Below are 24,076 nucleotides of genomic sequence, written 5' to 3'. Positions count from 1 at the left end.
TTGCATCTGTTGAGATAATCATATGGTCTTTGCTTTTAATTCTGCTTATGTGGTGAGTCACATTTATTGATTTATGTATGTTGAACCGAACTTGCATCCCAGGAATGAAGCCTACTTGATCATGGTGAATCACCTCTTGGCTGTGCTGTTGAATTCAGTTTGCTAGTATTTTGTTGAGGATTTTTGCCTCTATGTTCCTCAGGGATATTGGCCTGTAGCTCTCTGTTGCGTCTTTGCCAGGTTTTGGTATCAAGGTGATGCTGGCTTTGTAGAATTAGTTAGGTAAGGGTCCTTCCGCCTTGATTTTTAGGAATACTTTCAGTAGAATTGGTGCCAGCTCCTTTGTATGTCTGGTAGAATTAGGCTGTGAATCCATCTGGTTCAGGGATTTTTATGGTTGGTAGGTGTTTTTTTTTTTTTACTAATTCAATTTTGGAACTAAATATTGATCTGTTCAGTGTTTCAATTTCTTTCTGATTCAATCTCAGGAGATTGTGTGTTTCCAGGAATGTATCCATTTCCTGTAGATTTTCTAGTTTGTGTGCATAGAGGTATATTCACAGTAGTCTCTGAGGATCTTTTGTGCTTACGTGGGATCAGTCATAGTGTCACCTTTGTTGTTTCTAATTTTTCTTATTTGGATCTTCTTTGTTAATCTAGCTAGTGGTCTACTGATCTTGTTTATCCTTTCAAATAACCAATTTGATTTTTGTTAATTCTTTGTATCGATTTGGAGCCTTGATTTCATTCAGTTTCACTTTGATTTTAATTATTTCTTTCCTTCTGCTAACTTTGAGATTCATTTGTTCTTGTTTTTCTGGTTCTCCTAGGTGTGATGTTAGATCATTAATTTAAGATCTTTCTAACTTTTTGAGGTAGGCACTCAGTGCTATAACCTTTCTTCTTAACACTGCTTTTGCTGGATCCCAGAGATTTTGGTATGTTGTGTCTCTGTTTTCATGTATTTCCAAGAGATTTTTAAAATTCCTGCTATAATTTATTTGTTTACCCAAAACTCATTCAGGAGTAAGTTGTTTAATTTCCATGTTATTGTGTGGTTTCTGAAAGATCATCTTGGTATTGATTTTTATTTTTATTCCACTGTGGCTGAGAGTATGGCTGATACGGTTTTGATTTTTTTTTTTTTTTTAATTTATGTAGACTCACTTTGTGGCTGAGCATGTAATCAGTCAGAGAGTATGTTCCATGTTATCACTCTTCTAAAAGAGTATATAGAACTATACATTTTGCAGGCAAATTCAAATGCAATTCATTAATAACCATAACGAATTGTGGATTAATATACTCTAGTCAATTTCAATATTGATAACTGCTGTGATCTTTTATTAAACATTTTCAATTAAGGCTTACAGGAGAGCTGTCTAATGCTTTTGGAAAAATCTTAAGTTTTTTATCAACAAAACTAATTTGTGTAGGTCCTATTCTGTCTCTATATTTTACAATAAAGCAGTACAATGAGCAATAACACTTTACCATAATATATCTGGGTATCATGAAGCGTATTAGGTCAAATCATATCCTGAAAACCATGACTTTAAGAGGTATTCATTAATGCCAAGGAGTTGGAATAAATCAGGTAAGTTTCAGATTTCAGGGAGAAGTGGCTTATTAGAATGTTTGGTGACTGCCTAGAACCTTACGTGTGGGACACCCCCAGTGTAACACAGCTAATCAAGAGCCTGCTCTGTCCTCCCAGTACCTATATCCTCAAAGACTGAGGGCCCACTGAGGTGTAAGGAACCCACGTATGCTGACTTCAATATCATTCCAGGATAAACAGGCTTCCTCCAGTGACTAAGAAGTCACAATCTTGAAGAACTCAGAGAAGCAGACAGTTTGTCCAAATGAAGTCCACATCTCTGCAGAAGAGAGAGAGAAAGAGAGAGGGGGAGTGGGAGTAAGCAAAGAGTTCGCTTTGTTGCTGGAATCCCAAGGACAGCCATTGTGTGCTGTAGCTGGTGCCTAGCGGAGACCCTGGGCTTGGAGCAAGTGAACTATACATATGGGCTGAAAGGAGGAGAACAGAACTTGGGTTCCTCGGGAAGAAAAATATCTACAGAAACTTTAAAAAACTGCATTTATTTTTTGTTTAAAAGCGTAGTTATTGAATTGAGGAATGGCAGAGAAATCTCATGCTTACACAAAAAAATAATAAAATACAATGAAAGCTAACGCTTTCCACCAGACACTTTCTGCTGCTTGACTGTAAACTCCAAAAGGGCAAGGACATTATCTCTTTCACTCACTGTGTATATCTAGCACTTAATTCAGGGTTTAGGGGCATGGTATAGCACTCAATACACTATTTTTCAGTGAGTAAATAAATAAAACAGAAGAACCTAGCTAAAGTAAAAACCCTGACATTTAAAAGGGGGTAGTAATTACAAGTTCATTTTCCTAGCATTATGGAACTTAGACTAAGTATGTGTCAGGCATTGAATTCAGTACTGAAGATAAAGAAATTAAAAGACAAGTTATCATCTGGGCACAGTGGGATAACATTCCAGAGTAGAACGTTATTCCATCAACCAACATGTATCAAGTTGCTGCTCTGGGTCAAGCACCTGGTTGGGCACTGGAAAGACCAAGAGGTGAAGAAGTCCCACTCCCTGCCTTAAGGAGTTCACAGTGGTGTAGGTGGGAAGCATCCATAACAGAGGTGCCTATATAATTAGAAACAGGATGCATTAAATCTGCCTGGAGGGGATCAGCACAGTTACCTTTCACTACCAGCTTTAAGCAAAGAGCAGCAATCATTGATTGATCAGGGAGGCTATAGAATTCCTGGGACTTTTTTTTTTTTTTTTTTTTTTTTTGGACAGAGTCTTGCTCAGTGGCCCAGGCTGGAGTACAGTGGTGCAATCTTGGCTCACTGCAACCTCTACCACCCAGGTTTAAGTGATTCTCCTGCCTTAGCCTCCCAACTCCCAAGTAGTGGGATTACAGGCGCTCACCACCAAGTCAAGAAAATTTTTGTATTTTTAGTACAGGCGGTGTTTCGCCATGTGGCCAGGCTGGTCTCAAACTCCTGACCTCAAGTAATCTACCCATCTTGGCCTACCAAAGTGTTGGGATTACAAGCATGAGCTACCATGCCTAGCCCCAGGAGGACTTTTTTTTAGGTAATAAATTCCTGAATCCTACTCTTAGGAATCTCTGTATATACTTCTTTAATGTCCTAGAACCTAGAAAAGAGGTTTTTTTCCAACCCACTGATAAGCACCAGATTACATGACATTATGACAATTTTAAGATTATATGTGCAATAAAATGAGGACAGAACTCAGACGCTAGCTTCACATGATGACTCTCAGTATTTGGTGTTCTATTATCCCCAAAGTACTTTAAAAATTCGGAAGCAGTAATTGCTCGATAAATGGCAACAACTATTTCTGCTGCAGCTGAGTCTAGGGCTGCAAATATCTATATAGGGCTCATCAGGATAGACCAGGGCCCATCAGCAGTTTCCCACAGGAGGTCCCTGGAGAGTCTGAGGGGATTTCACACGCAGCCCTGCTGCTGCCTGGGACATACTCTGACCTAGTCTTGCTCCAGTCAGCACAAGCCAGCTCGAGGCACGCCTACCTCCTGGGTCCCTTGCTTGTATCCACCCTCTTCAATTCTGCCCAGACTGGACCCAGCATGATTTATTTGCAGGCTCAGTACAAGGACCAGGAAAAGCTGCGATCTAGTTGTGAGCAGCCACACATAGGGATTTGTGCAATTTTAAGTTCCAGACAACTGTTTTGTGGTATCTATGCCAACAAGTAATGCAGAAAAGGCAGCAACCCAAATTGCCCCACTAGGTCAGGAAGCAGAGCTGTCTTTTTGGTGATGAAAAAGGACATGCTTCAGAAATCCCAGATGTTACCTTTGAATGTAGGCACCCCCGATGATGCCTATCTTTCCCTCGTACCTTTGATATCCTTTTTCATTCTACTTTATTTAATGCTTAACATGTTACACAACATATCAGCCCTCCGAGTTGTGCAATCCTGGAGGGTGGCAGCACAGAGTAGAAAAACTGGTCTAACTTCAGTGAGACACAGATTACACAACATGATGAACAAAATATTAGAAACAAATACACACATATTCCCTTGGATTATGTAACTAATAAGTGGAACACATATTTGATAGGAAAATAAGAAAAACAGATCTCAAGCTTATGCCCTGATCCTTCCTTCTTGGTTATGCAGTAAACATGAAAGTTTTCATTAGTCTTTTCTCTCCTTTACAATCATGCTGCATTTCAGATTGATACTCTACAAAGTGATGAGTAGAACTGTTTCACCTTTCTTTCTTTGTTACCTTTCATTACATGAAAGGGTTGTTAAGACTTCAAAACTATATTACTTCGCTCTTAATATTCAATGAGTTTGACTATAATTTCACTTCCTTCAATGACAACTATCAGTAAGCAAGAATTACATTCTCACCTTCCTGTTTTCTTGTGTGTTTGGGGAGGGGTTGAAATGGTTGAGAGCTAGCCTGAGTTGGCACTAACACTGCTCTCACATGAACTTGGAGCAGGTAGACCTGGATTCTAATTCTGGCTCTATAACTAACTTGGTCATCACTTAGACCCTTTTGTGCCTCAGTTTTCTACTCTACAAAATGGGACACGACTATCCTATGAAGCAAGTGAGGACGAACACCCCACACAGTGGTGAACACAGCTTTCAGTGGAAAGCCCTTAGGAGTTAAACAGCCTTGGCTTCAAATCCCAGTCCTGTCACTTACAATGAGACCTTGGGTTTGTCACTTTAAAATGCTCTGTTTCCATCTGAGTCATACCCCAAGCTTTCACACCTGTGCTGAGTATGAAATGAGAGGCCATCTGTCAAGTGTCACCAGAGGTGGTTGATCCCTGCAAGATGTGCCTTACAGGTACTTGTCACTCAGAAATCTGCAGCATGAATGGTCCTGTAGATCACAGATTTGAACGAATTAGCCACTATCTCTGAACACAAGTGCATGAGACAGACTGCCTCTAAAGAACTTTAAAGGGGACTCATGGCCGGCAAGACTCCGGAGCTGTAGTTACTTCGGATACATTTGGGCATAGCTGAACCTATGCACTCTTAGGAGCACTGACTGTTTAGGGGGTTGGGGGAGATGATAATCTGGCCAACAGCTAGTGGCTAAAGCAGAAGCACCACCTCCCCACTTTTTGCTGATATATTCGAACCCTGCTTTGCTCCAAAAAAGGAGTACCGGGGCTTAGTAAGAACCAGGTGCTCAGCGCTAGCAACAGTGGAACCCTGTGTAGTGACCCCTGCTTTATTTTAAATCTGCCAACTGCCCCTTTTGCGCAGTATCTGAAAAGCCCGCTTTCAGGTCAAAGTGCCTTCTTGAGCAAGACCTGCACCTCTGTTGGCAACGAAGTGGGGACAGGGAAACGATGGCGCCAGCTATCCAGGGCGACCACCCTGCAAGCCTGCAGTCGCGTTCTGCGGGGAGGTGTGCCTTCGTTCGCCACGGAGACCCCTGGCCCTATGACTGGCAGCTGCTGTGCTGCGACCCAGCCTCAGTATCACAGCATGCCCACCCTCACCGCGTTCCGCAGAAAATAAGAATGCCTCACCCTGCTAGTCAGCAATGGGGAGAGTGACTGATCCCCAAGTTAGTGGTGGGAGTTGGGGAGCGTGGCCCCGGGCCCTGCTGGAGCCTAAAGACGCGCAATTACAGAGGAGGAAGAGCCAAACCGAGTCCAGATCGAGAGACCGGCGCCCAGATCTCGGCGCAGTTGGGCCACACTCAGCACCCGTCGGCGGAAAAGTCTAAGGCAGAGGAGAGCGAAGGGAGCCAACGCGGGCACAAGTGATCCAGGTGCAGCCGAGGTCCCGATCTGCAAAGTGAGGGCGGAGGATCGAAGTGTCTCCCGACCCTGCTGTTCCTCTAGGAACAGGGAACCCGGCTGAAGCTGCCCGAGGCTCGGAGACCGGAAAAAGAGGGAAAGACAACAGGGAAGAGAAAGGGAGGAGCGGGTGGGAGACCGAGAGGAAAGACGGCGGGGACAGGCTTGGCGGGTTTTCCGCCTTCCTCCTCTTCCTCCTACACCTGAGTTCTCACCGCGGGGCCAAGGCCCCGCGCCCGTGGAGATGGGGCGCCAGGAGCCAAGCTTCTCCCTCCTCACACCAATGTCTGCAAGGCACTGGGCAGACAGTGGGCAGCACAGTCATGCATGTCGGGGTGCAAGCGGGGAGGTCGGGCTGGAGTCCGAGGGCAGGTGAGCCGGCCTGGGGCCGGGCTGGGGTGGGATGGCCCCAAGCGGGGACTCCGGGGGCGCCAGCGGCCCAGCCCCGCGAGCCCCGGGCGAGCCAAATTTTATTCCCCAACTTTGAGCAAGGGGAGCGGGTGTATGGGGGGAAAAAAAAAAAAGGAAAAAAAGTTGCCGAACTTTTCCCCCAACTCAGCCGCAGAGGCGGGAGCGGAGGGCGGCGCCTGCACCGATTCGCCGGCGGCCGCGGTCTGGAGGCGCGGATTGGCGCGCGGGGGCCGGGGCCGGGGCGAGCGGGCTTGGGGGAGGGGAGCGGCCCTCCCCGCCCGCGGGATCGGCTCGCGCCGGGAGCGGGTTAATTTCAAATCGGGGGCTCGGCTGCTCCTGGACGGTCACGCTCCCTCTGTCCGCCAGCCGGCCCGCCAGTCCCGGTCCCGGCGTCGGTCTCCGGCACCCACCTCGGCGCGGCGGAGAGACGGACTGACTGCCAGGTACGCGGGCTCCCGGGCCCGAGCGGGGCGGCGGTGCTGAGGAGTCCCGGCTCAGCCCCCGCCGGCCCCGGCCAGGAGGTGGACTGACAGGTCGGCGGGACGCAGAGGGGCGCAGCGCCCGGGCGGCGCGGCACGGCACCGGGAGCGGGATCCGGCGGCTGGCGACGGCCGCGGCGGTGGCCGTTTCCCGCCTCCCGCTCCGCCGGGGGCCGTGAGGGAGGAGCTGAGCTCCCGCGCAGAGGGGCGGGGGCGAGCGAGGGGGAGGGGCGGGGATGCAGTGGTTCCGGCCGCGGGTTTGCCCGCGCTCAGTCCCCGCGCAGCTAAGGGGAGGCGCCTGCCCTGCCCGACTTTCCGCGCCAAATTTTTAAATCGAAGGCGGAAGGTCCGGCCCCGCCCCTAGCGTCATCGGCCAATCGCAGGCCCGCGGCCGGCCCTCTGATTGGTCGGGAATCGTTGTCCTGGAAACCACGGTGATGCTGTCCGGGAACTGTCGGACCGGCGGCTGGCGGACAGGGCCTGGGGGAGGGGCCTTTGACTGAAAGGAGGGGAAGTGCAAGGAGAGAGCGGCGGCCGGCGGACTGTACCTGCTTTCCTCGTTGGGCAAATGCAGCCTTCCATGGTTGAGTCTAACATCGTGGTGTGAACTGGCCGCCCGAATGCGAGTACGTAGCGCTTTGTATCTTTAAGGAACTCCCTTTATTAAATTTAAAAAAAAATAAATCTTAAGTATAAAGGTCTCTTTAAATGCCCAGCTGTATGCTTAGAGCTTTGGGACTGAATTTGGAAGTTTCCTGTCAAGCCACCTCCCACGACTTTACTGCTGAGCCTGTGCACGTGCGTTTAAGGGGAGAAATCCGGGCATCTAGATGCAGACTTGTAGCCAGATACCTGGTGTCGCGTGCGCTCAGCCGAGACCTGGGCTCGTGCGCTCAGTCCGGAGCCCTGATCTGCGAACAGGTGGGTGCTTGCTACAGTCTGTTTGCTGGGGGCCGGAGAATGGCCCGCCTTTTCTACAGATGGGAGAGGGCTGTCACTGGAAATTCTGTGGGTTGCTTGACGTCTTAGGACAGCCGATCCATTTTGCTGAAGGATACTAGCATTCGTTGGCGTTCTCCCCCCGGTGGGGTGATCTCTTGTCGAGAATAAAATGTAAATCTATTTTGTCATTTTTCGTTAGTCTTTTGTTTCCGCAGCCTGTTGTCCGTGAAGGAATTTTCCACAGATCTTTTGGTTCTTGTTTTTCTCTAACTTTTCCTATTTCCTTTTTTCTTTAAGGATATTAAAACTTTTAGTACAATTGATTGGACTACTTGAAACATCGGGATTTGGGGAGGAACTCCAGATTTTTCCTTTTTAAACTCTAAATGTATGAGAAATTTACAGAATGGAGAATGAAAAGGTACTTTATAACTTCAATATTCATCATTGCAGTTTTAAATGCAGTATCATCGTGATTCATAATTTTTCCCTATCCAATATATCTTATTAATGCCACATCCTTGGTTAGCCTCTGTGAAAACCTGGAAAAAGTGAAACTTGAATTTTTGAAGAGGGGTCGGTTTGCCCCTTTACAATCTTTCTAGTTTTTAATGATTTAGTAGCTGTCTCAAAGATATAAACAAGAAAAGTTATTTTTAAGAATAATAAGACTTTAGTTAGTTTCATTACAGCATTTCTGAGGATTCTTGAACAACTGGAATTCAGAAAGGGCATTTGACAAGATTGGAGTCTAAAATTCTTTTTAATATCTTTTTTTTTTTTTTCTTACCAGATTGGCAGCTTCTTTAACTATGGGGGCTGCAAAATTCTCTGTTTATGGGGCAAACATTTTGTAAAATTACAAAAGAGTCATCTGTGGGGAGTGTCCAACTACTGATAGGTTTAAAAAAAGTGAACTTACATGTACATTTCCTAATAGTTTTAGATGTTAGTCAAATAAGAGAATTACTATTGCTTCTGATAATCTGAGACAAAGAAAAACCCTATTCTGAGATCAGCACATCTCCGATACACATGCTGGCAAGGAGCTCCTGTTGAGTCCTCCACACTGACTTCCTTGTAAGAGCACCATACTTGGAGTGAGAATATCTGGATTCCAGTCCTGTGTGACCTCTCAGCCTGCATCTTTTCTTCTGCAAGATGGGAATGCAGGTTTCTATGAACATACAAATGGAAAAGCGCTTGATAAACCCAAGATATCACAATATGTTAAATAGTCCCATATCACAATATGTTAAATAGTCCCATTAATCCATGTTCTTAAAGTTATTTGGTCTGCCTATTATTTTACTTATTGCTTTTCCAAGCATTTTCTTTGAAATAGATAAACATAGGAGTTAGTGTGTGAAGTCCCTGGTGTCTAAAACTGGAAAGAACATAGTCTCCATTCGCCTTATTTATGAACTGTTGTTGATTTACCCTTTGTCTCAGTGGCTATCCTGCTTCTGCCAGGATCTGGCCTTGTGATCTTAGGTAGCTGTTAGGTTGGGGCAAACATAATTGCTGTTTTTGCCATTACTTTCAATACCAAAAACCGCAATTACTTTTGCACTAACCTAATAATTTTACTTCTCTGGATCCAATTGTCTCCACCTGTAAAGTGAGGGTGGGTAGATGTTCAAAGAACAGACTTTTCTGGTCAGAAATCCTGCAGTTGGGCACTCTGGATTTTCCTGGTAAATCTGACGCTCACCCTTGTCTCCTTGACTCTCTGGCGCTTCAGTGGTATTTTATTTAGCACCCACTGCATGCAGCCATTATGCTAGGTGGATAAGAGTTTCTGCCCTGGAGGTCTTTACTTATTACAGTGCCATGAGTAAAAAAAGTCACTTCTAGGAGTTTGAGATCACTTAATATTGTTAGTCCAATTAGGGGAAGCTGAGTGAAGGGCATTTGGGAACACTATACTGTCTTTGCTACTCTTCTCTAAATCTAAAACTATTTCCAAATACAATTAAAATTATAAGTCCTAACTAAAGTTGTTTTTTCAGTGGTGAACATTTATGCTTTATTGCAAAATTTAAAATGGAAAATTTAATTATTAATGGACAATACATATCACATGACTGTCCGAATACAGTTATTAATTCCATCAGCTCTACAATTTCATTAGACATTTTTTTCACTGGCATGATTCTATTCAGTGTACAATTTTAGAGTCCAAAGCTATTTGATAAATCCTGTTTTACTATGGATTTAATTATTTACATTTTTAAACCAGGAAAATCTCTTTTGTGAGCCACATAAAAGGGGACTAATGAAAACACCTCTGAAAGAATCCACCACAGCAAATATCGTGTTGGCAGAGATCCAGCCTGACTTTGGCCCTTTAACCACACCCACCAAGCCCAAGGAAGGCTCCCAGGGAGAGCCGTGGACACCGACAGCCAACCTGAAAATGCTCATCAGTGCTGTGAGCCCTGAGATCCGCAACAGAGATCAGAAAAGGGGGTTGTTTGACAACAGAAGTGGATTACCTGAACCCAAAGACTGTTTACACGTAGGTTTTCAGAGGACTGTTGGAGACTGGGGAAATTGTTGGGGGTGTGTAGCTGTTGGAGAAGTGCCAGTAATTTAAAGCATCACCACCCAAAAGCTGTTATTAACTTCCTTCAGAGCACCAGAAAGGTTTGGACCCCAAGAAATACAGCACTGTGCATTCTAAACCTTTGCATTATTTTCGTTTCAGGCTTCCCCTTCAGGTTTGCCAAGCATTTTGTACTGTCTCCCCGCAAACTTTTCTCCCACCCAGACTTTGCAGCTGTTAAAGCTTTAGTCATCGAGCACAGATGCTCCTAATAAATCTGTCAAACTTTATTTTAGATTAGAATAACACATTGTTTACCTTTTCCTTTGTAGGAACACTTATCTGGAGATGAGTACGAGAAATCCCAACCAAGTCGAAAAGAGAAAAGTTTAGGATTATTGTGCCATAAGTTCTTAGCACGATATCCTAATTATCCCAACCCTGCTGTGAATAACGACATCTGCCTCGATGAAGTGGCAGAGGAACTTAGTAAGTATGCAAAGAACTCACTGAAAGAGTTAATAATTAAAGTGGCTTTATGGACTGAACTCCTTCAGACCCACCTCATCTAGCCAGTGTGCTCATGGAGCCAGTGTTTGCAAAAGACACAAATAAGACCACGCTGAAATTGTCAATCTCTAAAGCCCTCTTCCAGTTTAAGAATGAAGACAAATAGTTGCGATTTTCAGCCAACCTTAGAGGCAGAAAAGTTACAATGGAGGTTGCTTCTTACTGCAGTTATGGCTGATGCCTTAAAGAAAGGCAACATTGTCTTACGACTTGTTTCACACAGTTACAACTGTGAACTTTTGCTTCATTGCTTTCCCTTGCTGTTCTTGAAGAATCAGGATGAATGGTTACCTTCCTAGTTGATGCTGAGGATCAGCTTCTGTGAGTGGGAACGGGAACTACGCGCTCCTGGACCTTCAGCGCTGTTCCGAGGACTAGTTTTCGGAATGTTTTGTGTTGGGCACAAGTTATTCCTCCTGTCCCTTTTTACTTCTCTATTCAAAAACCTGAATCTATTTGGAGCTAAAAAGGGGCCTGTGGCAAATTTGGGGTACCTTTGGAGTCATGTGGGTATCTTAATCTAAATCTGTGAAGAGATGTGCTGTGCAAGATAATACATTCTAATACGAAGCGATCACCCCGTGAAGAAAAGTTGCCCTTCTAACACGTTTGTAAATATCAACTTCATTTCACATTTTAAGAATATGCCGTTTAGATTCATCTAGTCTTCATACATGCTTAATGGTAGCTGGGTAGGATGTACCTTTTAATTCAGCAAATATCTATTAATTACCTACTACTATGTGCCAGGCAATGTTGAAGGAGCCTGGGATACATCCATAAACAAAAAGGGCAAAATCTCTTCTCTCTTAGAGCCTATATTCCCGTGGGGCAGTAGATACTGAGTAAAGGATATAGGAAGTAAGTAAAGATAATGCATGCTAGAAAGTAATACAGTGGAAAAAATAAATTGTAGATCCGCATCAAGGGGTCAGGAGTGCTGGAAAGCTGCTTTGCCGTAAGTGGTCAGATCAGACTTCGTTGAAAAGGTGACATCTGAGCTAAGACTTGAAAGAAGCAAGGCAGTGAGCTGTGAGGACATCAGGGAGAAGGGTTCCAGGCAGAAGGAACAGCCAGTACAAAGCAAGTGCATATCTGGCAGTTTCCAGGAACAGCAAGATGTCAGAAGGATGCACCCTTATTAAATAGTGTTTTATAGAGCACTTCTCCAGAAAAGCCAATCTCATCAAATATTTAAATTGAAATTAAGTTTCTTGAATAAAGAGAATTCTACATTACAGAATATTGAAAACCCAATTTAAATAGGTATATGGGAGTCACAGAATTACTAATATCACTTTGTTAATGATAGCTAGTAAGCAATAATAGAAAGTAAGCAAAATTAGACCCAAAAAGGGGTATTTTATTTTTATGTGAGTTTTTAAAAACTACATCATGGTTTTTGTACCTTTCTGAAATCTCAGCATTTTGTTTCTATCATATGACCATTTTAGATGTGTGTATGTGTTTGTGCGTATTAGAAGGGTAATTACAAGACACGGGTTGGAAAGTGTGAGATGTAGAGTTTTAAAGATTTGGTTTGCTACTTGCTAGCTCTTTCAGAGTGAGCTGTTTATAGCTGGTCTGAGCCTCTATTTCCTCATCCTTAAAGTGCAGATCATAATACCTACTTCACAAGTTTAGGGTGAAAACTTCCTCAAGCTGTGTAGCGCATCTTAGGCCCTCATTAAATGTTGCCTTTTTAATTCATGTTATTTGTACCCTTTGAAAGCAAGGACATGTCTTTCTCACCTTCACAGTATCTGTTCAGTATGTGCACTTACAGTTAGGAAACTTATATTATCCAGGACGTACTGACTAATAAACCATGGAAGAAAAAGCTATTCAGTTCTAAACATGTCACAAAAATCTGTAACACACAATTGCATGTTCTTTGTAGATGTTGAACGTCGACGCATTTACGATATCGTGAACGTCCTAGAGAGTTTACATATGGTGAGCCGCCTCGCCAAAAACAGGTACACTTGGCACGGGCGACACAATCTCAACAAAACCCTCGGCACCCTGAAGAGCGTCGGGGAGGAGAATAAGTACGCCGAGCAGATTATGATGATCAAAAAGAAGGAATATGAACAAGAGTTTGATTTTATTAAGAGTTACAGTATAGAGGATCATATCATCAAATCAAACACTGGCCCAAATGGACACCCAGACATGTGTTTTGTGGAACTCCCTGGAGTGGAATTTCGGGCAGGTGAGACACGGTAGTGAAAAACCCAGGCTGTGTGATATTTCTCCTCTGTCTAAAGAAAATGCTCTGTGGAGAACACAGCTCTAAAGCTACTGCTGCTGCCTTTAGTGTTCAAATGCCGCAGTTGTCAGCTGTATGATCAGGTGGTGGTATTTTTAGCCTTGTTACTTTAGAAGTCACTTGTCCCTTTATGAATTTTAATTCTCTAATCCTCATCCTTCTCTAAAGCTTCTGTAAACAGCCGCAAAGACAAGTCTTTAAGGGTAATGAGCCAGAAATTTGTGATGCTGTTTTTGGTGTCAACGCCTCAGATAGTAAGCCTAGAAGTTGCTGCCAAGATTTTAATTGGGGAGGACCATGTGGAAGATTTGGATAAAAGCAAGTTTAAAAGTAAGTGTCGTGACTGCCAGGGATTTTTGAACCTATTCTTAAAACAATAAACTCCCAGTCATAAACTCATTTCCAAATCAGGAAACACAGGGGCATAAACAGATCTGCTCTAATTATGTTTTTATATCTTCACTTCTCCCCAGAAGCCACGATAATACTGATTTAGCTAATTTATTATGATACATAGTGTCACTACTCTTATTTGACACATTGCTTCATTTGATATTGTAACATTGTTCTCATTAAAAGTGAACACTAGGAGAGTCTTTTCTGGGTAAGCTCTAAATGAGGAGTAAATTGTAAAGTGGGTCTGGACCCCAGGTCTCCTTCCACTCATGCTGATATAGAGGGTATATAAATAACTTTCCTGGGCGGAGTAGCTCACTCCTGTAATCCCAGCACTTTGAGAGGCCGAGGTGAGTAGATCACAAGGTCAGAAGATTGAGACAATCCTGGCTAACATGGTGAAACCCCGTCTCTACTAAAAATACACAAAAAATTAGCCAGGCATGGTGGCATTTGCCTGTAGTCCCAGCTACTCAGGAGGCTGAGGCAGGAGAATCACTTGAACCCAGGAGGCAGAGGTTGCAGTGAGCCAAGATTGTGCCACTGTACTCCAGCCTGGGTGACAGAGCAAGTGAGACTCCATCTCAAAACATAAATAAATAAATAAATAGATAACTCATAAAATTTTACCCAGAAAATTTTGAAAGAATGGTTCTAGCTAGGTAACCTGCTCAAAATTGGGAAGGAACTGTAGATTGGGTTCCTAACAAAGAGCTACGCCCTCACCATTACACCAGATTTTGCAGGAAGGGTGTGGAAAGAAGTGCTCAGCGGATGGGGAGGGGCACTTGGCTTGGGAGATCTATAATTCGTCCTGACACTACTGAGCGGTTACCTCCCTTTCTGAGTCACCAGTTTTCAGCTCTGTTTCACTGGTTAGTCATGGCCTTGAAAACTATTCCAGGAACTGCAGATGTGTAAGTTACTGAATCCCCAGGGCACTCGGAACCTTCTGGTATGGCTAGGAAGAACGGGACTCGATCTGTAATTTCTACTATCAAGATGGCAGTAAAAACAGACTTTTTGTAACAAAACTCTTTAAGTTATGTGAGATTTGTCAAATTCATAGATCTATGTTTTACGTATTACATAAAGACAGTATTTAAAAATTACACATGTTGATGGGGTAGAGAATTTTCCAGGTTGTGATATTAAATAAATTTTGCTATAAGCTATTGCAAGCAGAAAAGCAAGACATTTGTCACTGATACTTTTCTCTGTTCATAAAATTCTTCTGAATCCTCATTAGAAGATACCCAGGAGTGGTGACTTTTTATTTTTGAAAAAAATCTGTAACACAGTTTTAGATAGGGTGATCTCATCAAGTCATTTTTCCTTTGTCAACATATGCTATTGTCATTTCGAAATTGAGTACTAGCAGTAACTGAGTCTTAAATATTTAAAACTTTTTTATCGTAATTAAAGCTGTATCACTAGAAGAACTTAAAAGGAGGCAGATGTTTCTATGTCTGACATTGATGGTTAAGACAGCTCCTAGAATATATATGAGGTCCTTCTGAAGGAAAATTCTTTGATCTTTCATTATTCCATTAAGTGATATATACACTTTTTTTTTCCAGCAAAAATTAGGAGGTTGTATGATATAGCTAATGTTCTGAGTAGCCTGGATCTTATCAAGAAAGTTCATGTTACAGAGGAAAGAGGCCGAAAACCAGCTTTTAAATGGACAGGCCCAGAAATAAGCCCAAATACCAGTGGTGTGTATTTTTTTATTTCATCCTTTGCTTTATTATTTGTGTGTGTGTGTGTGTGTGTGTGTGTGTGTTTAATTTTTAATTTCCAGTGTGTGTGGTTCCCTTCCCTGTATCCCTGTTCTCATTCCTCAACTCCCACTTATGAGTGAGAACAGGTGGTGTTTCGGTTTTCTGTTCCTGTGTTAGTTTGCTGAGGATAATGGCTTCCAGCTCCATCCATGTCCCTGCAGAGGACATGATTTCATTCCTTTTTGTGGCTGCATAGTATTCCATGGTGTTTATGTACCACCTTTTCTTTATCCTCCTTTATTATTTTGAATTCATGTACATTGGGAGATATTTTCCCTTCCCCTTCCTACCCATAGCCTCACATGGAAAAGATATATAAATGATTGAAAAGATGATTCAAGACAAATGGCAATATAGAAAGTTTGGCTACTGGCTCCATCAGCAAACCAACATCCATAACCACCTCTTACCCTGTGTTAGAGAAGTAGAATCTGTATGTGAAAGGACTCGGCAAGTTGAAAGCACCACAAAGCATAAGACACTATTGCTGCTGTGCAGCTCAGAGACCGCAACAGAACCTTTGCCCATTGAGAATATGAAATGAGCTTACTCTGGTATCAAAGTAGATATTTCTAGTCTTCATCTTAACTCTGTGATGCTGACAGTTTGCACTCTACCAAAGATCCCCACCCAGAATCATTGAAAATGACAAGAATATGGGCCACAGAGACAAAGGGAAACTTAGGTTCTGATCCCAGCTCTGCCACTCTGGCTTTGTGGCCTGAGGCAAGTTACATCTTTGAGGGTTAGTTTTCTCACTGGTAAAATGGGAAGAACTATGGCACCTCAGTAGAATTACTGTGATTTTAGCATAATCTCAGAGAGAGGTCCTTTGGTGCAGGAATTTGGAGTGAAAGTTCTGGGGCCATATTGACCAGATTCATATCCCAGACCCACATGCTCCCAGCTGAGAGACCTTGACCCAGTGGTTAATGTCTCTGTGGGTCAGAGTGTTCATCACTGACATGGGACCATATTTCTTGAGGAAGGAGTTACCTCGTGGAGCTGTGAAGTCACCCATATTTCATCAGATCTAAGACTCCACTGACTGTAAGATACACAGTTCTTTCTATATCACTAAGAAAGAAAAATCACTAAGCGCTACACTCTAGCACACACTGCTTATAAGACATAGTGCAGTTTCTAAAATGCTAAATAGGAAATATTGTGTCTCAAAATTCATTTATTAAGATAAACAAGACTTTCTCTTTAAAGCTCTTAGAACAGTGTCAGGCCCATGGTCAGTGCTCTGTAACTGTTGCCACTTCTATTCCTAAAATTGTTTTATTTCATATCCCAAAACAAAACTGAGCCGCGAGGTTTTAACACACAGACGTGTTTCTGTTTCAGGCTCCAGCCCTGTGATCCCTTTCATTTCCTCTGATTTGGAGGCGAGTCGGTCTTCAAAAGAGAACTGTGCCAAAAACCTGTTTTCCACACGTGGGAAACCGAACTTTACTCGACACCCATCTCTTATCAAATTGGTAAAGAGCATAGAAAGTGATCGGAGAAAGATAAATTCTGCTCCCAGTAGCCCTATCAAGACCAGCAAAGGTCTGTTTTCAGAAATGTCGGGGAACCTTTTATCTTATTTGTTTTTTGCTTACTTGATCCTTAAAATCGTTGTCAGAGAATTACTTTAATATCTATATACAGAAGCCCTCTTGAAGCCTAACTAATGTATAAATTAAAGGATAAAAAGTAATTTGTGGGGTTCATTAATTCCTATGCAACTTTGGGTTGGGGGGGTACACACTTTCTGTTCCGTTGACTTCGGTGAGGTTTCACCTGTACGAACAATTTATTCTTTAGCTTTGACCAATGCTCTCTTCCTTTCTGTTTTACCAGCTGAGAGTTTTCAGAATTCTGCACCCTTCCCAAGTAAAATGGCTCAGCTCGCTGCTATTTGTAAAATGCAGTTAGAAGAGCAATCAAGGTAGGTTGGCAATGCTCTTTAATAACAGGATGAATTACTTTTACATTACATTATTAGGATTACTTATTTTATACAAGAAGAAGCACTAGCCTTGAAAACTGGAAAGCTAATCTTGTCTGTATCTCATACTCACTCATTACAGAAACTATCTGCATGTTCCACAAAAGCGTGGCTTCAATCTGAGGCTTAAAGTGATAGAACAGCTCAGAGAAAATGTATCTAACGTATCTCTATCGTGTCATGTATTAAATCTTGTCTTTTAGTGAATCCAGACAGAAAGTGAAAGTACAGCTGGCAAGATCTGGGTCATACAAACCAGTGGCCCCTCTGGACACCCCGGTGAATGCTGAGATGGAGCTGACAGCACCATCCCTCATGCAGCCCCTGGGAGTGGTTCCCCTGATCCCCAGCCCATTGTCATCAGCAGTGCCCCTGATCCTACCTCAGGCCCCTTCAGGCCCATCCTATGCTATCTACCTGCAGCCTGCTCAAGCCCACCAAAGTGTGATGCCACCCCAAGGCCTGAGCCCACCGGTCCACTCCACCCACTCTTCTAAGGCTACTGGATCAAAAGACTCCACAGATACCACCACTGAGAAAGCAGCCAATGATACCTCAAAGGCCAGTGCCTCTACCAGGCCTGGAAGCTTGCTGCCAGCACCAGAGAGGCAGGGGGCCAAGAGCCGAAACAGGGAGCTGGCTGGAGAAAGAAGCTCAAAGAGGGCAAGCATGCTCGAGGACAGTGCTTCCAAAAAGAAATTTAAAGAGGACCTAAGAGGACTTGAAGATGTCTCCGCAGTAAGTACAGCCTTGAACTGCACAAAGCATTAGGAATTCCCAAGTCTATTACAGAAAGATTGGTGGCTTGTGAAATTTACCAAAGAACATTCTCTCAGAAGACAAGGAACTGTTTCTTAGCATCCCATAATCCAAATGAGGCCCTTAACAGCTAATCCCCTGACTGGGATGACGGCAGGGACATTTTTAACCTTTGGAAGAAGGGATTATTTGCTGCCTTTTTAAAGTACCATGGGTGGTTGTCCTTAAGTGCATTTCTCCATCACACACTGGAATGCAAACACCTGTCATGAAAGTCTTAAATAATTTACAAGCAGACGTAACCCCAGATGAATGGATGGATGCATAGGGTTCCTGTAACTCCTGCTTTCTGAGTCATTACCTAATGTTTGCTTGATGTCATGTAACTGATATCTGTTGCCTAGAAGATAAATTGCTCCGTTTTTACTTTCTACCTAAAATTTAAATCAAAATTTATATTTTGTGTACATAGAAAAATCAAACTGATCTTGGCAAATTTTAGATATAATTCATGTATTGGTTTCTAGAGATGTTGACACGCTAGATAAATTTTTCTAGGTGGTGGTTAGTTCAGGACGGAATTAACATTTATTGGATGCCTACCCACATATTAGGCATACTAGGTATCAGTAACTTTTACATACAGCATCTCATTTTTCTCCCTTAGGACAATTATATGTGAAAGACATTACTGTATCATCCAATAAATACCACTTACTGTGCAAGTAAAAGTTAATCTCAGCCAGGTGCGGTGGCTCACGCCTGTAATCCCAGCACTTGGGGAGGCTGAGATGGGAGAATCACGAGGCTGGGAGTTCAAGACCAGCCTGACCAACATGGTAAAACCCCATCTCTACTAAAAATACAAAAATTAGCCGGGTGCGGTGGCATGCACCTGTAATCCCAGCTACTTGGGAGGCTAAGCCAGTAGAATCACTTGAACCCAAGAGGAGGAGGTTGCAGTGAGCTGAGATCACACCACTGCATTCTAGCCTGGGTGACAGAGCGAGACTCCCATCTCAAAAAAAAAAAAAAAAAGTTAATCTCACATTTTGCCTCTGCTGGTTAATGCATTCTATTTTACTTCTCTCTGTCTTGTTTTTCCTCATCACCTACCTACTGGGTATAAAGCACTGTGCTCTGGATCAGATCTAACCCAGCATCTGCCTTTGGTGACAATTGCTTTGGATACTTGCCTGTGGCCATATTACAGTTTTTGTGGGGTTAAGTGAATTTATTCCATGATGATATAAACAAAGGGGTTTGATCCTTTTAAGACGTGGTATCAGCTGAAAGGTGTTATTATCTGTTATTGTTATTAAAGGGGAAGTCTTAGAGTTTGTCAAATCTTCCCTGAGGATGGCCTCATGGTAACCATTCAAAACATCTATTATGTTACATAGTATCATTTTGTATTTAATGTATATGCTAAGGGGGAAATCAAAAGGCTTTGTTTGATTCAATTTTCTGGAGTTCCATAATCTCTTTTGGCGAATGGGAATGATTTAGTAATAATCTCCTGTTGCCTACATGGTTATTCAGGATTAGAGTTTTCAGTGTATACATTTTCCATGTACTCCAGCTTTTTTACATATCTGCAACTTTAACCATTTCATTCTTCTTTTGAGACAGGGTCTTACTCTGTCACCCAGAATGGAGTACAGTGGCATGATTTTAATTCACTTCAGCCTCGACCTCCAAAGCTTAAGTGATCCTCCCACCTTAGTCTGCCAAGTAGCTTAGACTATAGGTTTGCTCCCATGCCCGGCTAGTTTTTAATTTTTTTGTGGAGATGGGGTTTCGCCATGTTGCCCAGGCTGGTCTCAAACTCCTGAACTCAACAATCTGCCCTTCTTGGCCTCCCAAAGTGCTGAGATCACAAATTAAAAGCTTGTGATATATTTTCAGCTTTGTAGATTCTGAATTCCTTAGTTCCCAAGGAAAAGACATATTAACAACTAAATTAAACTTTCGTTTTGACAATGGAGAAAAGAAAGGTCTAAAGGAAGATATAAGAGCAGTTTTTAGCTTTTACCAGTCCCACTCATGGTAAGGCTAAAGCAGACTTTTCATGCAATTCAGCCACCATGTAAATGTTTTGTTTAGTAAAGAACAGTGATCTAACAGGCATCTGGGAGGTACCTGCAGCCCTACCCTTGGGCCTTTTCTATTTGCAGTATAACCTTATTGCCTAAAACTTTTGCTCAATGACGTGTGCATCTCTAATATGAATTAATCAGTTCTCTCATTCGTAATTTTTAACTCTGGTGTACTTTGCATATTTTAAGACTGCTGATTATCATTAGAGCATGCAGTACTTGAAAGAAATCTTTCGTTAGCAGACTTTCTTTAAAGAGCCAGCTAGTAGACATTTTTTGGGTTTTAGGGCCATAGGGACTCTGTTGCACCTATTCAACTCTGCCATTATAGCAGGAACGCAGCTATAGACAGTACATAAATGAATGAGTATGGTTGTGTTCCAGTAAAACTTTATTTATCAAAACAGGTAGGGAGTGGGAATTGGCCCATGGCCCATAGTGTATCCCCCTTTTGCTAAATCAACATCGTTTAAAAGTGTTTCCTTTAAATATTAGTTCTCCTTAATCACCTACTGAAAATAAAGTTGCCATATAGTTTGGGAAATGCTACCTGCTGCATGCCCCACTTGGAGATTTTTAATGCAGACCACCATTAAAGTCCCTTGGAAGTCCTCTGATAAAGACACCATTTGACTTTGTTTAATTCAGCATTTCCCAATTATATTTGACAAAAATCAGGTAATGCCTTTTTACACCCCGTGGACCTAGGGTCCTTCAGGATGCCCTTTGGGAAATACCATTCTGTATAGTTCAAGAACAATCAATTAGTACTACATCATACCAAGGAGTCCAATAGCAGGAGTTAGGTTATCAGTGTGAGGGTGGTGTGCTAGGTGAATCCTTACCCCTAAGCAAGGTCAGTGCCAGCATCCAGACGTGTCCTAAGATCACAGGTGGCATTTAAGAAACAGATGTTCTATATTATTCAGGGCAAGCATTGGGAAGGGTGGGAGGGTATTGTCCTCTAGGAACTGGGTGGCCAGCCTGCCTACAGCCCATATCTGTGCAGGCTTTGGTCCAACGTGGCAACCATCAAGGGGTATTAGTCCTGAAAGAGGCACGTGGCCATTTTCCTCCCTGTATTTGTGTGTAAAATTAACCCTTCCTCCTTGTTTTCTAGACCTTGTTCCCATCAGGATACCTAATCCCTCTCACCCAGTGCTCATCCCTGGGGACAGAGTCCATTTTGTCTAGTAAAGAAAACTCAGGTGCTCTTTCCCCAAACCACAGGATTTACAGCTCCCCAATTGCAGGTGAGTGCACATAAAACACTAACCAGACGTGGGCCAGTCTCAAGTTCACTTAAGCCTTGTCAACTTCTTGGATAAATGCCTGTGCTTTTAAGATATCTTCCCCCTTTTCTTTCCAGGTGTTATTCCAGTGACATCATCTGAACTCACTGCTGTTAATTTTCCCTCTTTTCATGTAACACCTTTGAAGCTAATGGTCTCACCAACTTCCGTGGCAGCCGTACCTGTCGGGAACAGCCCGGCTCTCACTTCAAGCCACCCCATTCCCATCCAGAACCCAAGCTCAGCCGTTGTAAACTTCACCCTGCAGCACTTGGGACTCATCTCACCCAGTGTGCAGATGTCTGCCAGCCCTGGGCCTGGACTCATTCCTGTGTCTCCAAGAATAGAGGCTGTTAATGTCGTACCAGAAAATGCAGGCACTCAGCAAGGAAGGGCCACCAACTATGACTCACCAATCCCAGGCCAGAGCCAGCCAAATGGACAATCCATTGCTGTGACAGGGGCACAACAGGTGAGAGGCTTTCTACTTAATTTATTTTTTCCTGGAGTTATTAAGCCCCAAGTATCTGTGTCATAAGAGACTCGCTTATGCTTTCCCTCTTTAGAGAGGGAAAGGATGGGAGAGTGAGGAGATTGAAGGCCTACCTTTCTTCCAGAACCCAGGAAGAGTGTCCAGGGCACTCATATTCTTGGGTTATCATGAGATTTTTGTCTCTCCCTAACAAAAATAATTGAGAATGTAAAATGCGTCAAAGCTTCCCTCGCCAATTTCAAGATACACCAGTTTCCCAATGTGTAATCCATCCATCCAGTCCAGCCTTCCAAGTGTGGTAGGACTATGCATCTGTGTGTGATTGACTTTTTTTGTCCAATTCTTCTCTTTCCAATCAGCCTATTCCTGTGACACCCAAAGGGTCACAATTAGTGGCCGAAAGTTTCTTCCGTACCCCAGGTGGACCTACCAAGCCAACCAGCTCATCCTGCATGGATTTTAATGGTGCTAATAAGACCTCCTTAGGAACTCTCTTTGTCCCACAGCGAAAACTGGAAGTCTCAACAGAGGATGTCCATTAATCAACAGATGTTGGCTTAGTTTAATTTTCTAAAGAGTTGTTTAATAGAGAAAATATACACAGACTGATTTGGAAAGCACATTCTCTGAAAATACTGTAAATCCGTTGGGGATTTGCTCAATGTGAAAGCAGATACTTGTTTTCGTACATATATATACACACACACACATATATTTGTATAAAGCTCAATTTAGCTTTCAATCCTACAAAATAAAAGTAAAATGTTGAATTCTAAGGTATAATAACTTCCAGGGGGAAAACAATCCATTATTTTAGCTGTGACTATACTATTACGCAAAGTAACTATATTAAAGTTTACTTCCCTCTGAGTCAATATGTTTGACATGCCTAACACAGCATTCCCTTAAACATTTTGCACAAAGAAAATGCTGTGTGATGTATAATATTGTATTTTTAAATAGGGGTATAGCTATATTTTTTGTAATTTCTTTAATCTGCTGTTGCAGTGTATCTTTTTGTAAAGTTTGCAACAATCCTCAATCAAGTCTATGAAAAATTATTTATAAAATGTATTTTTAATCACAAGTTGTTCAAATTAAAACTTTTCTGAAATGTAGTTAACATTTTCATTTGGCCTGTTAGGACACTGTTGGGAGAAAATTAAAATTGACCTAATCACAGAGGCAAATTCTTGGTAAAGAGTATCCACCCTGGGTTCCCTTAAATATGCCAAGTTTATAGAATGTTTCTACATTTTGTCCCCTATTTTGACCCTTGAGATTGCTCCACTTTTGCAGAAGTAAAATTGGCTTTGGAGAGGCTGTTGCTCGGCCAAGGACACCCAGCTAGGTCCTGTGTGCTTCCTACCACACTCCAGGAGATTAGAAATGAAAGGCAGGCGCCTACGGGCCCTGGCGTGACCAGCATCTGTCCCACGCTTCTTACTTTAGCCAGAGGTGTGTCTGTACCAGCCCTCTTAACATACTTCTTGGATGGCTCAGCTCCAGGGATGGGAAAACAGCAGGAAGGATTCTAATGTCCTCCATTCCCGGAAAACTACTGCACCAAACCCCCAGGAACTCCAAGAGAAGGGATGAGTTCTAATGTGTCCAGTGTGCATCTTTTTGATCCCCTTGTTATGGGATGAATTGCACCTTGAGAATTGACAAGTGCCTTCCCTGGCCAGGATCTTAAAGGAGCATCATAATATCTATTTCCTACATGTTTACTCTATGTAGACACAGTTACACACTTTAAATGTATCATACCTATGAGCTGCGACTGAGGCTTGCAGGGATTAAAGCCCCAAGTCTGTGGTCACACTGATGGTATGCAAGTACTCGTGTATTGGACCTCGTTATCCATTGCCCATTTACTTCCAGAGACATGCCTGGCAGCTCTAGTAGGAATCAAGTACATTGAGTTAGGGTAATCTGAGCATTCATAAAGTCATCCCTTTCAAATACACTTGTTTGTACAACCAAGGGCCGCTAGGAGAGGGCAGATTTTCACCTTGACCTAGAAATCCCTCTTCCTCTACCACTAGAGAACCAATATGAAATATTTCCTCCGAAGTACCTTTGCCTTTGTTTTTATCCTTCTTGGAGAACGTGTGAATGGTCTCTGATTTAAGAAGTGGCCCCTGCCTTTTA

At 42.9% G+C, this 24,076-nt stretch overlaps 1 protein-coding gene across 5 annotated transcripts; it reads left to right on the top strand.

The window, feature by feature from the left end:
• Window positions 1-6,572: 6,572 nt before the first annotated feature.
• E2F8 (E2F transcription factor 8) lies at window positions 6,573-23,037 on the top strand. 5 transcript variants are annotated; one of them, XM_074401219.1, is made up of 13 exons: window positions 6,573-6,735; window positions 8,011-8,134; window positions 9,956-10,234; window positions 10,594-10,750; window positions 12,732-13,046; window positions 13,272-13,433; window positions 15,080-15,217; window positions 16,634-16,837; window positions 17,132-17,219; window positions 17,483-18,017; window positions 21,258-21,390; window positions 21,507-21,901; window positions 22,282-23,037. In XM_074401219.1, exons 2-13 carry the CDS (start codon window positions 8,120-8,122, stop codon window positions 22,462-22,464), a joined length of 2,604 nt encoding a protein of 867 aa, XP_074257320.1. In that variant the 5' UTR covers window positions 6,573-6,735; window positions 8,011-8,119; the 3' UTR covers window positions 22,465-23,037. The 5 variants fall into 5 exon arrangements, with proteins under 5 accessions (XP_074257320.1, XP_074257324.1, XP_074257322.1 ...); XM_074401221.1 differs by lacking the exon at window positions 6,573-6,735 and adding an exon at window positions 7,067-7,397; XM_074401220.1 differs by lacking the exon at window positions 6,573-6,735 and adding an exon at window positions 7,067-7,397 and having other exon boundaries at window positions 7,488-8,134.
• Window positions 23,038-24,076: the final 1,039 nt, after the last annotated feature.

Source organism: Saimiri boliviensis, chromosome 6, assembly GCF_048565385.1.
Source record: "Saimiri boliviensis isolate mSaiBol1 chromosome 6, mSaiBol1.pri, whole genome shotgun sequence".
Taxonomy (NCBI): Eukaryota; Metazoa; Chordata; class Mammalia; order Primates; family Cebidae; genus Saimiri; species Saimiri boliviensis.
Note: the sequence above shows the minus strand (reverse complement) of the source record. Positions and strands in the feature narration are given on the sequence as shown.

Bases quoted from the DNA above. Each gene is read 5' to 3' on its own strand.
- E2F8 (XM_074401219.1), top strand. The intron at 10,235-10,593 runs GTAGGTTTTCAG...TTTCCTTTGTAG, and splicing joins AACCCAAAGACTGTTTACAC to GAACACTTATCTGGAGATGA. The intron at 21,902-22,281 runs GTGAGAGGCTTT...CTTTCCAATCAG, and splicing joins CTGTGACAGGGGCACAACAG to CCTATTCCTGTGACACCCAA.